At 38.3% G+C, this 12,500-nt stretch overlaps 1 protein-coding gene across 1 annotated transcript in view; it reads left to right on the top strand.

The window, feature by feature from the left end:
* The window catches only part of RpL7 (ribosomal protein L7), a 6,469-nt gene extending 1,292 nt beyond the window's left edge, over window positions 1–5,177 (top strand). The window contains exons 2-7 of the mRNA XM_027356261.2: window positions 912–1,107; window positions 3,167–3,342; window positions 3,643–3,733; window positions 4,006–4,162; window positions 4,536–4,633; window positions 5,050–5,177. Of these exons, the coding sequence (XP_027212062.1) occupies window positions 912–1,107; window positions 3,167–3,342; window positions 3,643–3,733; window positions 4,006–4,162; window positions 4,536–4,633; window positions 5,050–5,160 (829 nt within the window). The 3' untranslated portion in view covers window positions 5,161–5,177. The remainder of the gene's footprint in view (window positions 1–911; window positions 1,108–3,166; window positions 3,343–3,642; window positions 3,734–4,005; window positions 4,163–4,535; window positions 4,634–5,049) is intronic.
* The last annotated feature ends 7,323 nt before the right edge of the window (window positions 5,178–12,500 follow it).

The raw sequence follows: 12,500 nt of genomic DNA, 5'->3' as shown, positions 1-12,500 counted from the left end.
CAAACAAGATGGTGGCGTCTTGAAGGGATGGTGCCACACAATTAGGTTAGGTTAGGGTCGTGCTTATTACCTGGGGTAATTTTATCAAATCACTCCGCATAGAGGATTGTGATGATTTTGGTATCATTGAATTCCTCTTGCTGTGAATGTCCAAATATTTAGAAATTATGTGGAAAGGCCCAAAACCCCCACATTCTTGACCTTGTTAGTAAGGGAGGGCATGAAAGGTACCAGGGAAATTGAAGGTAAAATGTAAATATACACAATCAGTCACTGTTGTCTAATGCAGAGGGCTGTCCCCCTCAGCATCTTCCAAGAAGGCTTACTACCCACCAGCCCCTGCCCAGAAAAACAAAATCCTTTACGTATTCACAGCAGGAGTGAGTGGATGACCTCTATCACTCTCTCTAGCCGTGAATACTTCAAGGAATATTTGTTTTCCACATAGTGACTTCAGTATATTTTCAATTTACCCCGCAACTTCCCTGGTAACTTTTATGCCTTCCTCTACTGTTGGGGCCAAGAATGTAGGGGTTGGGGGGGAGTAATTAAACTACATATTTGCATTGGAGATTGAGAGGAATCCAACAATACCAAAATTGTTATATGTGTGTACACATTAAATTACCTTGCCTGAAAATAACGTTCTTGTTCATATACACATGCTTGGATGCACTGTATGCATTGCCGTGAGAAAGTAGATACGGCTTTACTCATAAACCTGCCTATTTTTAATGAGACTCCAATGGGTGCATTGTAGTAAAGTGTGTAGAATATAAAACTTGAAGTAGAGCCCATAAGCACAAGAACAGATGTAGAATTTTATTTGGGAAATTGGAATTTCTGAACGTGTTTTCAATTTTATTCCTCTATTTCTTTTCATCTCATCCCCTTTCCTTCTCCCTTGGCAGAGCACAGAAGGCGGCCCCAGCAGCCGCACGCCCACCTAAGCGCAGGGAGCCCAAGACCCTGCCTGATGGAACACGCAAGCCCAACCCCTACAAGGTAGAGAAGAAGAGGCGCCTTCCTGCTGTGCCTGAGGTCGTGCTGAACCGCAGGAGGGACAGGCGTGCACACAAGAAGAAGTCTCTGGCTCTCAAGCTTAAGGTAGGTGTTGTGATTTCTTTGGGATCAAGTGGGACCGACATGTTTCCGACTTTTCTTAACCCAGTTGGTGTGTGATGGCCTAATTAGGTTAGAATATGTTGCATATGCCAACCTGTCCATAGATGAAGTAATGACCAGACCCTACATGAAAGTTTTACTGTTTTGAGTGTAGACACTATCATAAAGAATTTTCCCTTGATATATCAAGTAATCAGTACTAGCAATTTTGCTTTTGTTGTAAGTGTAGAAAACGTGTAGCATAAATTTGACGATGACAGTCCACAGTGATTCAGAGTGAAGCTGGAGTATAGGCAGTTGGGTGGGCTTGGGGGTTGGAACTCGGTTAAGGAAGTCTTCAATTTATACAGCAATATTTGAGGTTCCAGGAGTGCCCCAAGATTGTTGGCTTAAATAATGGATTTAGTATCCAAGGGTGTAGTCATATTGTAGAAAATTGCCATTGATAGTTTTCGTGGTGGTGAAATGCAGATACATTTTCATAAATTCTTTGCATTCATACAATATTATTTTCTTAACCCGTTGGATCTGGTTGCGTCATGGAAGTCAATGTGCCAAAAATAAGGGTATTGTGATTAGCCAATATCCACATATTAACAAGCTAATATTCTTTGGTTATAATCAGTACGGTATAGATAAACTAAACTAGGGCAACTTTTAATATTCTTGTAGAGGATAAGAAGTTGATTAGTTCAAGAAGTTATCTAGAAACCTCAATGGTACTAGTACCATAGGAAATGCTCCTTACCGCTAAGGTCCGTAAAGTGGTGCTGAGTTTCAGCTTTATCTCGCTGAGCATACCGAGGTGAAGATAATGTTTACCAGGGGCTGTTGAGGGGAAGAGCCTCCTCAATAGTGCCCAAAGAGCACAGCTAGTCATAGCAACATTGTAGTCTTGGCCCATTAATCAAGAGACTTTGATTCTTTATTTTAATAAGGATTTTATCCCAAAACTATAACACATTCTTCTCTTCCTGGGGAGGGTTGTACTTTGATTTCCCCCCTCTTCTATGTCATTGTTACAAATTATAATCTCTCCATCTTTGTAAACAAACTTCTGTCTTACCCAGTAACTGAGACCTGATGTTTTTCTCATTTTGGGGTGAAAATTCTTTGAACCTAATCTAAGGGTTAGTTAAATATAAGACTTCTATACATGACATATTCCAGTTGTGGAATTACTAATATTTTCCTGAATGGCAGTAGATGTTCTGGATCTTTTATCTGTAAAATTCTCATCATCCATCCACTTACGATTTACCAGAAAGTGCCATACGAATCAGCCTTTGTGCTCTGCATCTTGAACCCCTTCCAATTGCTTATTTATTCACCTGGCCAGGGCCTTTCCAATTCCTGTATTTCCCAAGCCAGGGGCATATATTCTACATGAACTTTATAGTGTAAAGGGTACAGAGGAGAACAATGTTTGTGGTACATGTTCATTTGAAATAATGCCAAAGCCAGGTAGCCCAGAAAGTAATGATTCCCTCTGCTCTAGTGAGAAACCCTTATCTTTATCTTCCTCCACTTCTGTGCTGTGGTGATAGATGTAAATTGATGATATTTAGGTGAGGAGGGAATCCTCATCCCTCCGCTCTCCTTCTGGCATCAGTGGGGGTTAACACTTGAATGAACTCTACTAGTTCTTGCAAAAAAAATTCTTAAGGCAAAAGTTTAACAAGCTTGATAGGATCATGTACATTTTGCTAAACACTGAAATCAGGTTGACTTTGTGTTTTGTAAGCTGGTTAGGAAAATTACGGTTGTACAGTTTTATTTTTATTGACGCAGTTGGTTAGGTTTAGAGGCAGGTCTGGAATTTGCCCCCAACAGATCTGTTATCTTGAACTGATGACTGTATAGCAAAAACTAATTGAACTTTGACTGATCACCAAAATTGTATTTAGATTTAGATAAAGGCTGCAGATAAATTTTAATTATTATAGAAATACAACTTGGAAATCACTAGCTAATTGCACAAGTGACTTAATAAATGTATAACATTAGCAAAGTTTTTCATCATGTCTCATTCACTTTGCAGGCCAAGGCAGACAAACGCAAGTTGCGCCAGAAGTACTTCACACGCGCTGAAGCCTACATCAAGAAGTACCGTACTATGGAAAAGGAACAGCTCAGGCTGAAGCGTGAAGCCAAGGCGCAAGGCACTGTTTTGGTACCTGCTGAGGCTAGGCTAGCCTTCGTTATCAGAGTTCGGGGGTAAGTTAACAATGGTAATTTTCTTAATCAGACTTGTCTTGTGTGATTATAAGGAATCAAATATTTAGTGTTCAGAGGAGACCTGCATAAAGGACAAGGTAGTGGCCATAAGCATAGCAACGATATGCAGAAAACAATATTAAGTAAAAGCATGGCCACAGCATGGAGGCCATAGATTTCACATAACCCTTTTCTGAAGAATTGCTGATTTCATTTGCTGCTCTAGCAGTGCAACAGAGATCAGATTATTTTTTATCCTTTGGAAGTACCATGTCTTAATACAGTTTTCAACTTTTTCAGTGTGAACCAGATCCACCCTAAGGTCCGCAAGGTGCTTAAGTTGCTCCGTCTCTTGCAGATCAACAATGGCGTGTTTGTTCAGCTTAACAAGGTATGTGGTGGTGGCATCTTATGGTTTAATGAAGAATGATACAGTATAGGGAGTGTCTAATCTTAATCTACGATTACTTTGTGCACTGAATTAATTTAATTTTTCAAGATTTTACTTGGACACTTTTTCAAGCCTATTTTGATACTGGCATATTTAACCAAAATGTGTTAGTTCTGTAGTCATCAGCTTTCTTGTTGATACTATGAAATGAAATTATATTCATACTAATGAATTGTGTGAAATTAATGTGTAGTAACTTTGAATCTTTTCAGGCCACTCTTTCCATGCTGCGCATTGCCGAGCCCTTCATCACCTGGGGTTATCCCAACCTGAAGACCATCAAGCAGATGATCTACAAGCGTGGTCATGCTAAGATTGATGGACGCCGTGTTCCTCTGTACTCCAATACTCTCATTGAGAAGTACCTCGGTAAGAATTCTTGTTTTTCAGTTATTGCTTGTTTTTTCATTTATGAAAGATGTTCTTGTAGCAGATTCATGTGGTTTAATGTTTTTCAGTTGGTTCAATATCTGTAATTCGAATTAGAATGTATTACGGTATTTCATAATTGGATTTGTGTATTTTAAACAAGGGAACAAACATTCAATTTGAATGAAGTCTTGAGTGCCAGTTTATTATGTGAGATGTTGGTTATCAGATATCTAAAAAAAAAAAAAAAAAAAGTTTACCGCATTTCTCTTGCAAATTGAATAATGGATTACATACAAGTCTAGTCTTGTAGGTATTTTACAAGCAATATATTGCAATAGCAAAAAGATAGTAACCCCTCATTTTCCAACAGGGAAATACGGCATTATCTGTGTTGAAGACATGGTCCATGAAATCTTCACCCAGGGCAAGAACTTCCAGAAAGTTAACAACTTCATGTGGAACTTCAAGGTAAGTTGTTGTAATTGTTCACATCACATACCCCCCACACCAAATTTTTTTCTTGACGTGATGGTCTCATCAAGACCCAAAGGATTAAGGTCATATTCTGTTAGTTTCACAAACTTTAGATTTGCTGAAGTTTCAGGTAGTGTAAGGGAGAGGGGGGATATAGTTAATGTTTTATTTCAATGGAGACAAAGTTTGAAGGCAGGGTATTGCTGGGTTGTAATTTTTTTTATTGAAATGGCAAATATGGACAAAATGCTAAAACATAATTATGCTGTAAAATGCTACAATCCACCAGCCAACCCTAGAAGTATATTAAACAATAGTATAAAGTTCTATGCATCATTGACATTTTATAGGTGAATAGGACAACTAATAAGGTTATTTATTATATTTAAATTTGTTTTATTTTTTTACAGCTGAACAATCCCAAGGGTGGCTGGAGGATGAAGACCAAGCACTACGTAGAAGGTGGTGACTTCGGAAACAGAGAGGGCAAGATTAATGCTCTTCTGGCCAAGATGATCTAAATGAATAGAGAAGTGAACGTGATTTTCTTTATTATCCTTAAAACCCATTAGATATTTAATAAAACCTTATTGTACCCTGAATTTTACTTAAAAACGGATGAAAGATGGTGGAAAGGATTCATATTCCTAGTTATTACAAACTAGAAAAGTGATTGATCCATTTAAGTCTTGTTTAACTTGGCAGAAATCAGTGAAAAAAATTTGTAATCGTATCCTGTCGAATAGAGAAGTCTTGGAGAACTGAGTTGAACATGTATGGCATCCCATCACACTGAAATACATGCCAAGAAAGCTTACTCGGGAAAGTTTTTACTATAAGTTTGCAACATTGATTTTGTTAAACCGTAAAACTGGAAAATCTGGGATAAAACAACGGTTGATAGTGACCTGTGCAATTTAATTGATTGCTAAATGGAAAAATAAATTACTGACCAATAATTCAATGATAGAAAACCTGAAATATCAATTCAAAGGCAGTGTAAACACTCTAACCTGCTGGCATAACTAAATAACCTCCCTAAATCAAATTCCTGATTAACCAACCTCTGACCTGTAAACCACGGCTCAATCAACACTTGCGGTCAGCTTAACCCATCCTGAACAAACTACTCGGACAACTCGACCTTCAAAAGACCTCTCCCTCACCTCCAATATCCTCCCCCCATATTATAACTTCAACCTTCTCCCCCTCCCCGTCGCAGTACTACATTTCACACCATCCTCTCTTCTTCCTGCCCTCGTCCTGCAATTCCCACCTCTACAAGCCTTTGGAATACATTGGCCCAGCCTAGAGATATTTTTTTGGTCTCCCTACAGCCCCGTACTCTGAAAATACCCTACTTCTGCAATGCCTTCAAATATAAGTAGGTTAAGTCTCCTACCGCGGTCGTCCTGACAGCTCGTCTCGAGCCCATGCAATATCTACCCTGGTTGACCTCGCTGGTAATTCTATTCCTGCTCAACCCAACCCCTCCCTTAATACTCATACAGTAACGGTTTCAATTTCCCCAGGAAACTTGCATTTCTCTAACACGGATTGGTTAGGCAAGACCACCTTACCTGCGTTTGTGAAGCACTATAAAAACAAATTAGAATATTCCTCCCAAAGGCCGCCGTAATTTAAATGTTATTGCCAGGATTACTTTTCTGTAGACGTGACCTTCCCCATAAAGTCTATATATCGGTGTAGGATCTTGCCATGTCCGACTATATTGACCACCTCCCCGTCATGTCAGAAATGTTGGCGTTTTGGCCACCCTGCAAAGCAGTCACTTCACCGCCCGATCCCCTCTTATGAGCCCAACCTGTTCATGACAGTTCACTTTGCTCTGCACAATACCCTACAAGTGCCAAAAGGGGTGACCCACATAATATATTTTATAGGAGTTTCCCTGCCTACAAATTTGAATCTGAAATGGCGGCTCTTGGATACAGAGTTTGCCATACTCAACGAGAGGCCAGTCAAACACGCCGTCAAGGTTTATCTTCCTACTCCAATACTATTCAGCGCTCTACTCTTCTCCCCTCAACCCAAACACTCCATCTTACACAGTACCTCTTCCTCCTACTCTTCACCTTCCCACGTCTGCCTCTATCTCCCAACAAATCCATTTTCCATTATAAATCCAGACACTCCAATATCTAAACTTCCCTTATGTCTACTCAACGCCTTGCTCACCGCACCAGACAAACTTTAAGTTCCACCCCATCTTCACCTACCCCATACACACCTACAACTACATTTTCTTCTCAATTACCTACCCACTCTTCATATAAAAGATCCTCCATTTCCCAAACATCCTCACCCAACTACCTTCTTGATACCCTTGAGAACTTCCGAAACTTTCTAAGGATGGCCCCAAAAAACTGTCTTCTCAACCATCCTGTAATATAGGGGTCGGCAATTCTTTGAGCATAGTATGCCAGTTTATAATTAATGCCATCTTATCCATAACCTTTCGTGCCAGTTTGTAATTAATACGTTCTTATCCATAACCTTTCGTGCCGGTTTATAATTGCCTTCTTATCCATAACCTTTCGTGCCAGTTTTGTTTCGGCACTGTATACCCAAATGTATTTTCCTGCAGATACCCTACCACGCTCTGCCATTATGTCCACACCAGAGAACCCCCGTTTTCACGTATTACAGCCTTGGATTTATTCCCCATACTTTAAGACTTTCCTTTATGCTCGATAGCAAACCTTCTGGTCAAGTCTTGTCACCAATAGATTACATAAAATAAAACCAATAAAGCCTTACGCTCTCCTACCTTATGTCACGATCTGACCCGCCCCTATGTTCCCTGTGTAATGTTTCCCCTTCAGTCCCGCACATTCGGTTGTCCTGTCCACGTTTTACCGCGTCCCGCACCTCTGCCTTTCCTCGCCTATGTTCCCTACACCGACCTCCCAACCTGTCAGACATCCTGATGGAATCCCAAGCTTTCTGCATTGAAAGCCTGTTCTCCTTCCTCAGACATACGTACCCTTCACTTGATGGAATCCTCTCTTATCTATTCTTATCTCAAACCAATTACTCTCCCTCTCCACCTCTACCCATCTTTACACCCCTTACAACACCATCCTCTTATGGTACAACTGTAGACGTATAACACCTAATCATTAACTCACGTTATACGCTAGATTTTGCCGTTTTTTCGACTTTTAGGATTTTATTACTTCTGGCCTTTATTTCATTATAAATGGACTGAATAATAATTATCATCATCATTATTATCATTACTGTCATTATTTCTATGTTTATTATCATTATAGTCATTATCATCTTTACCCCTTTCGATACTATACTTTCCTGTAGTGCCATATGACCTCTGATGTCTAGCACATTTATTTCGCTTCTCACCATTAACTTAACTTAGGTGAGGTCAGACTGGAAGCACGCTGACGAGTTTCTCTCTCAGTCTCAGTCTCTCAGTCTCTCACACGCTCTCACTCTCACTCTACCTATTCCAGCGCTGTCCTTCGCTCCGCTCCTCTCCCATCTTCTCAAGACGCCTCAGCATCTCCCCCAGAATCTCTTCCCTCTAACCCGAACCATCCTGCCTCTACTCCCTTTACCCCCTGTCAAAGTCCTTTCAAAGTCCTTTTTCCAGTCTAAATCCAGATACTCCGGTCTCTATAACTTTCCGGATGGGGCAATGCCAAGTGGACGTGTTCGTCATGAACTGAAGCGTTAATAATTAGATCTGATACTAAGTTCAAGAAATCAACAAACAATAATAAAGATTAGAGGGTGTTTGTTAGCCAGACCTTACAGATGCAAATGTCATCTTCGCTTTTTTCTGCTTTTAGGCCGTATTATTAGATTCAAATATCTAGCTCCATGGCAGTCACATGTCACAATGGCGAATATGATCTCCCTCTTCTCACTTTTTTAGTCGTGTTTTTGACGCCCAAGGTGTAATGTAGCATAATTAAGTATCAGAATTGATTAATAAATCTTTGGCGCATAATCTGAATGAAATGAAAAAAAGAAAACTTTAGGTCTAAAAGCATAACAGTCGCCCCCTCACCCAACCGTTTCCCATCCTCTTCTTTTCTTTTTTTTCGTTTTTCCTCTTTTCTTTTCTTTTCGTTTCCCTTCTTTTCTTTTCGTTTCCCTTCTTCTTTTCTTTTCTTTTCGTTTCCCTTTTTTCTTTCTTTTTCGTTTCCCTTCTTCTTTTCTCTTCCTTTCGTTTCCCTTTTTTTTCTTTCTTTTTTCGTTTCCCTTCTTTTCTTTTTCTTTTCGTTGTCCTTCCTCTTCTTTATTCCTACGACTCACGGCGCAAAAAGGGTCCTTCTGAGGCGCAACCAGCTGCTTTGTCTTGACTACGGGACAAGGATCAACAGGTACCGTCTGTTTGAGTATACTCCACCTCAACCTAACCATGTACACCCTTTAAATACCATCCTACTACTACATAACCGCTAGCCAACTCCTAGCCAACAACCCATCCCCATCTCTATCCTTTCCGATACTATACCTCCTATAGTGCTACATGGCCTCCGATGTTCTAATTTCACCTCTAACCATTAACTTAACTTGTGGACGTATAACTAACAATGCATACCTTATCTATATGGATATCCAGCTGTCATTACATAAATTGTACTGCAGTTTTTAGTAACTGTGAGTACCATATTTGGACCGTAGATGTTTGGTTTTAAAAGACTAGATTAAGATTAGATTGCAACTATTCCTTTGACACCTCAGAACATATCCACCACATTAGCGAGATATTTCTAACAGTTTGAATATAAACCTTGACATAAATCCTTAAATGAAATTGTTGCAAATTCAGGGATCACTCTAAATTCAGTGAAGTGCAATAACTGTGTTCCAGCGGCACATCACGGACGGAAGTCACAAGTTCGTCGCCTTCAGAACCACGTGTTACCCATCACTAAAAGATGAATCCACTTCGCATATTTAAACAAAGGACGGGGTTCATCTTCCGTGGCCGACCTCCGACCGGGATTCTTCCTTTTTCCTTATTTATCATCTATGGAACTGTTCTTGCCTCGGGCATTCTGTTTTCTCTGTATGTGTATATATATATATATATATATATATATATATATATATATATATATATATATATATATATATATACATATCATATATATATATATATATATATATATATATATATATATATATATATATATATATATATATATATATACTCACGCACGCAGACACATACACACATACACACACACATTATATATATATATATATATATATATATATATATATATATATATATATATATATATATATATATATATGCATATATATGCATATATATGTATATATATATATATATATATATATATATATATATATATATATATATATGTGTGTGTGTGTGTGTGTGTGTGTGTGTGTGTGTGTGTGTGTGTGTGTGTGTGTGTGTGTGTGTGTGTGTGTGTGTGTATGCATGTATAAATATATGTATATACATATATATATACATACATACATGCATATATATATATATATATATATATATATATATATATATATATATATATATATATGTACGTATGTATAAATGTGTGCATACATATATGTACACATTTATATACATATATATATATATATATATATATATATTCATATATATATATATATATATATATATATATATATATATATGTATGTGTGTGTGTGTTTGTGTGTGTGTGTGTGTGTGTGTGTGTGTGTGTGTGTGTGTGTGTGTGTGTGTGTGTGTGTGTGTGTGTGTGTTTGTGTGTGTATGTGTGTGTGTGTTCATATATAAATATATGTGTATGTATGTGTGTATGTTTTAGTGTGTGTGTGTGTGTGTGTGTGTGTGTAAGTGTAGATAGGTACATAGATAGGCAGATAGATAGGTAGAGAGAGAGAGATAGATATAGATATAGATGTATGTATTCATTCATGTATATATATTTGTGTATATGTGCATATACATATATATATACTCATATTTATATATACATATATATGTATATGTATATCTATCTAGTACTCTATCTGTGTATAAGGATATGTATTGTTTCAGAAAGCTTCACCCCTTGAAGCGGTTCACACAGTCTCAGGTCTTTACTAGAAACCTTCAGGTATCGTTACAACAACCGAGTAATGTATGACCTTCATTAATGGCCAAAAAACATGTAAAATATGTTCTTTTCTTAAGTGAAACGCGACGGGACCAGACCGTAGAGTTTTCACATCTACATTTCCGTAATCTGCCTTTGATATTGCAAGCAGAGAAATGATCCTTGGGCAACTAAGTTATGGAGGGAAAAACTGTTAACATGGATTCCAATGTATCTATGCAATCGATTGGCTTAGATTTTCTTTAGGGTCTAATAAATCCCAATGAACAATGGCCTAGCAACATCTACCGCGGCCGTCTAATATCCATTTCAAAGTCTACAGCTCAAATCCACCGCTAAAATCCACAGCCCAGGTCCACCGCCGATTCCACATCCGGGTCTCCCTTAAGCTTTGGTGGTGAACCGGGATTTTTTAAAAGGATTCATTAGCATTGCGAGATTGGGACAAGTTAAACTGTCTGGCACTTAACTCATGCTAAAAGTGTTTGAACGCGGCACACCCCAGGGAGGCGTGCTTAGTCCCACGCTAATTGACATCCTAATGCATAGATTACTAGGCGATGTACCACTTGAGGGCAATGACTCCATTATTTACTTTGCCGATGGCATTTACATTGAAATCCTCATCCGGAGAGAGAATACAACAGATTCTTGATGTACTTTCAGCAAGGGCTACAGAGTGTGGCTTGATAATATCGACTGAAAAAAATAAGACATCCCGAAGACAATCTCTCTGCCAAGGTTTTACATGAATGACGTTGAGCTCAGTGGCATTTAAAGTGCAGTGAAGAATAAACACGAAACCTTGTACATTATATCTCCTTTCAGACCACCTAGCATGAGGTATGGAGATCTATGTAACTATTTCATGTCATCTGATGTCTTAGAAATACTTATTTTCTATCTTAAATTCGGAAAGTAGTATCACATGACCACATCACAATTGCAACACACACACACACACACACACACACACACACTCACACACACACACACACACGCACACACACACACCACACACACACACACACACACACACACACACACACACACACACACACACACACACACACACACTCACACACACACACACACACGCACACACAATGCCTTTCCATGCCCAAGCTGTACACCGGCTTGGTAGATGAGTAGATAAATTACTGTGTGATTGTTCTTTTCTTTTAAATGATATAGTACAGGTCGTAAGGATTTTATGGCCTAAATTTCCATTGTGGTACAATTATATAATGCTATGACTTTGCACCAGATGTACAACAGCTTGGCCACGTCTGTGCAGCTGGGCAGGGTGGTAAATAAAAGACTAAACTAAACTATATTATATAATACGTTTTTATTTATTTCTGATCATATTTTATTTTACTATTGTCTTTTTATTCAGGAATGTCTTTCATGTTTTCATCCATAAATAGATTCATTTTCAAAATAGCTAAAATTTTATTCCTTTGATCACCACCAACTGCACACACTCAGAAGAGCTTATTGAAATGTGTGCCTCTCTCTCTCTCTCTCTTTCTTTTTTTTTCTTTCTTTCTTTCTTTCTTTCTTTCTTTCTTTCTTTCTTTCTTTCTTTCTTTCTTTCTTTCTTTCTTTCTTTCTTTCTTTCTTTCTTTCTTTCTTTCTTTCTTTCTTTCTTTCTTTCTTTCTTTCTTTCTTTCTTTCTTTCTTTCTTTCTTTCTTTCTTTCTTTTCTTTCTTTCTTTCTTTCTTTCTTTC

The sequence above is a fragment of the Penaeus vannamei genome, chromosome 36 (assembly GCF_042767895.1).
Source record: "Penaeus vannamei isolate JL-2024 chromosome 36, ASM4276789v1, whole genome shotgun sequence".
NCBI classification, from domain to species: Eukaryota; Metazoa; Arthropoda; class Malacostraca; order Decapoda; family Penaeidae; genus Penaeus; species Penaeus vannamei.
The sequence above is the reverse complement of the archived record's forward strand: the minus strand, read 5'-3'. Positions and strand labels throughout refer to the sequence as shown.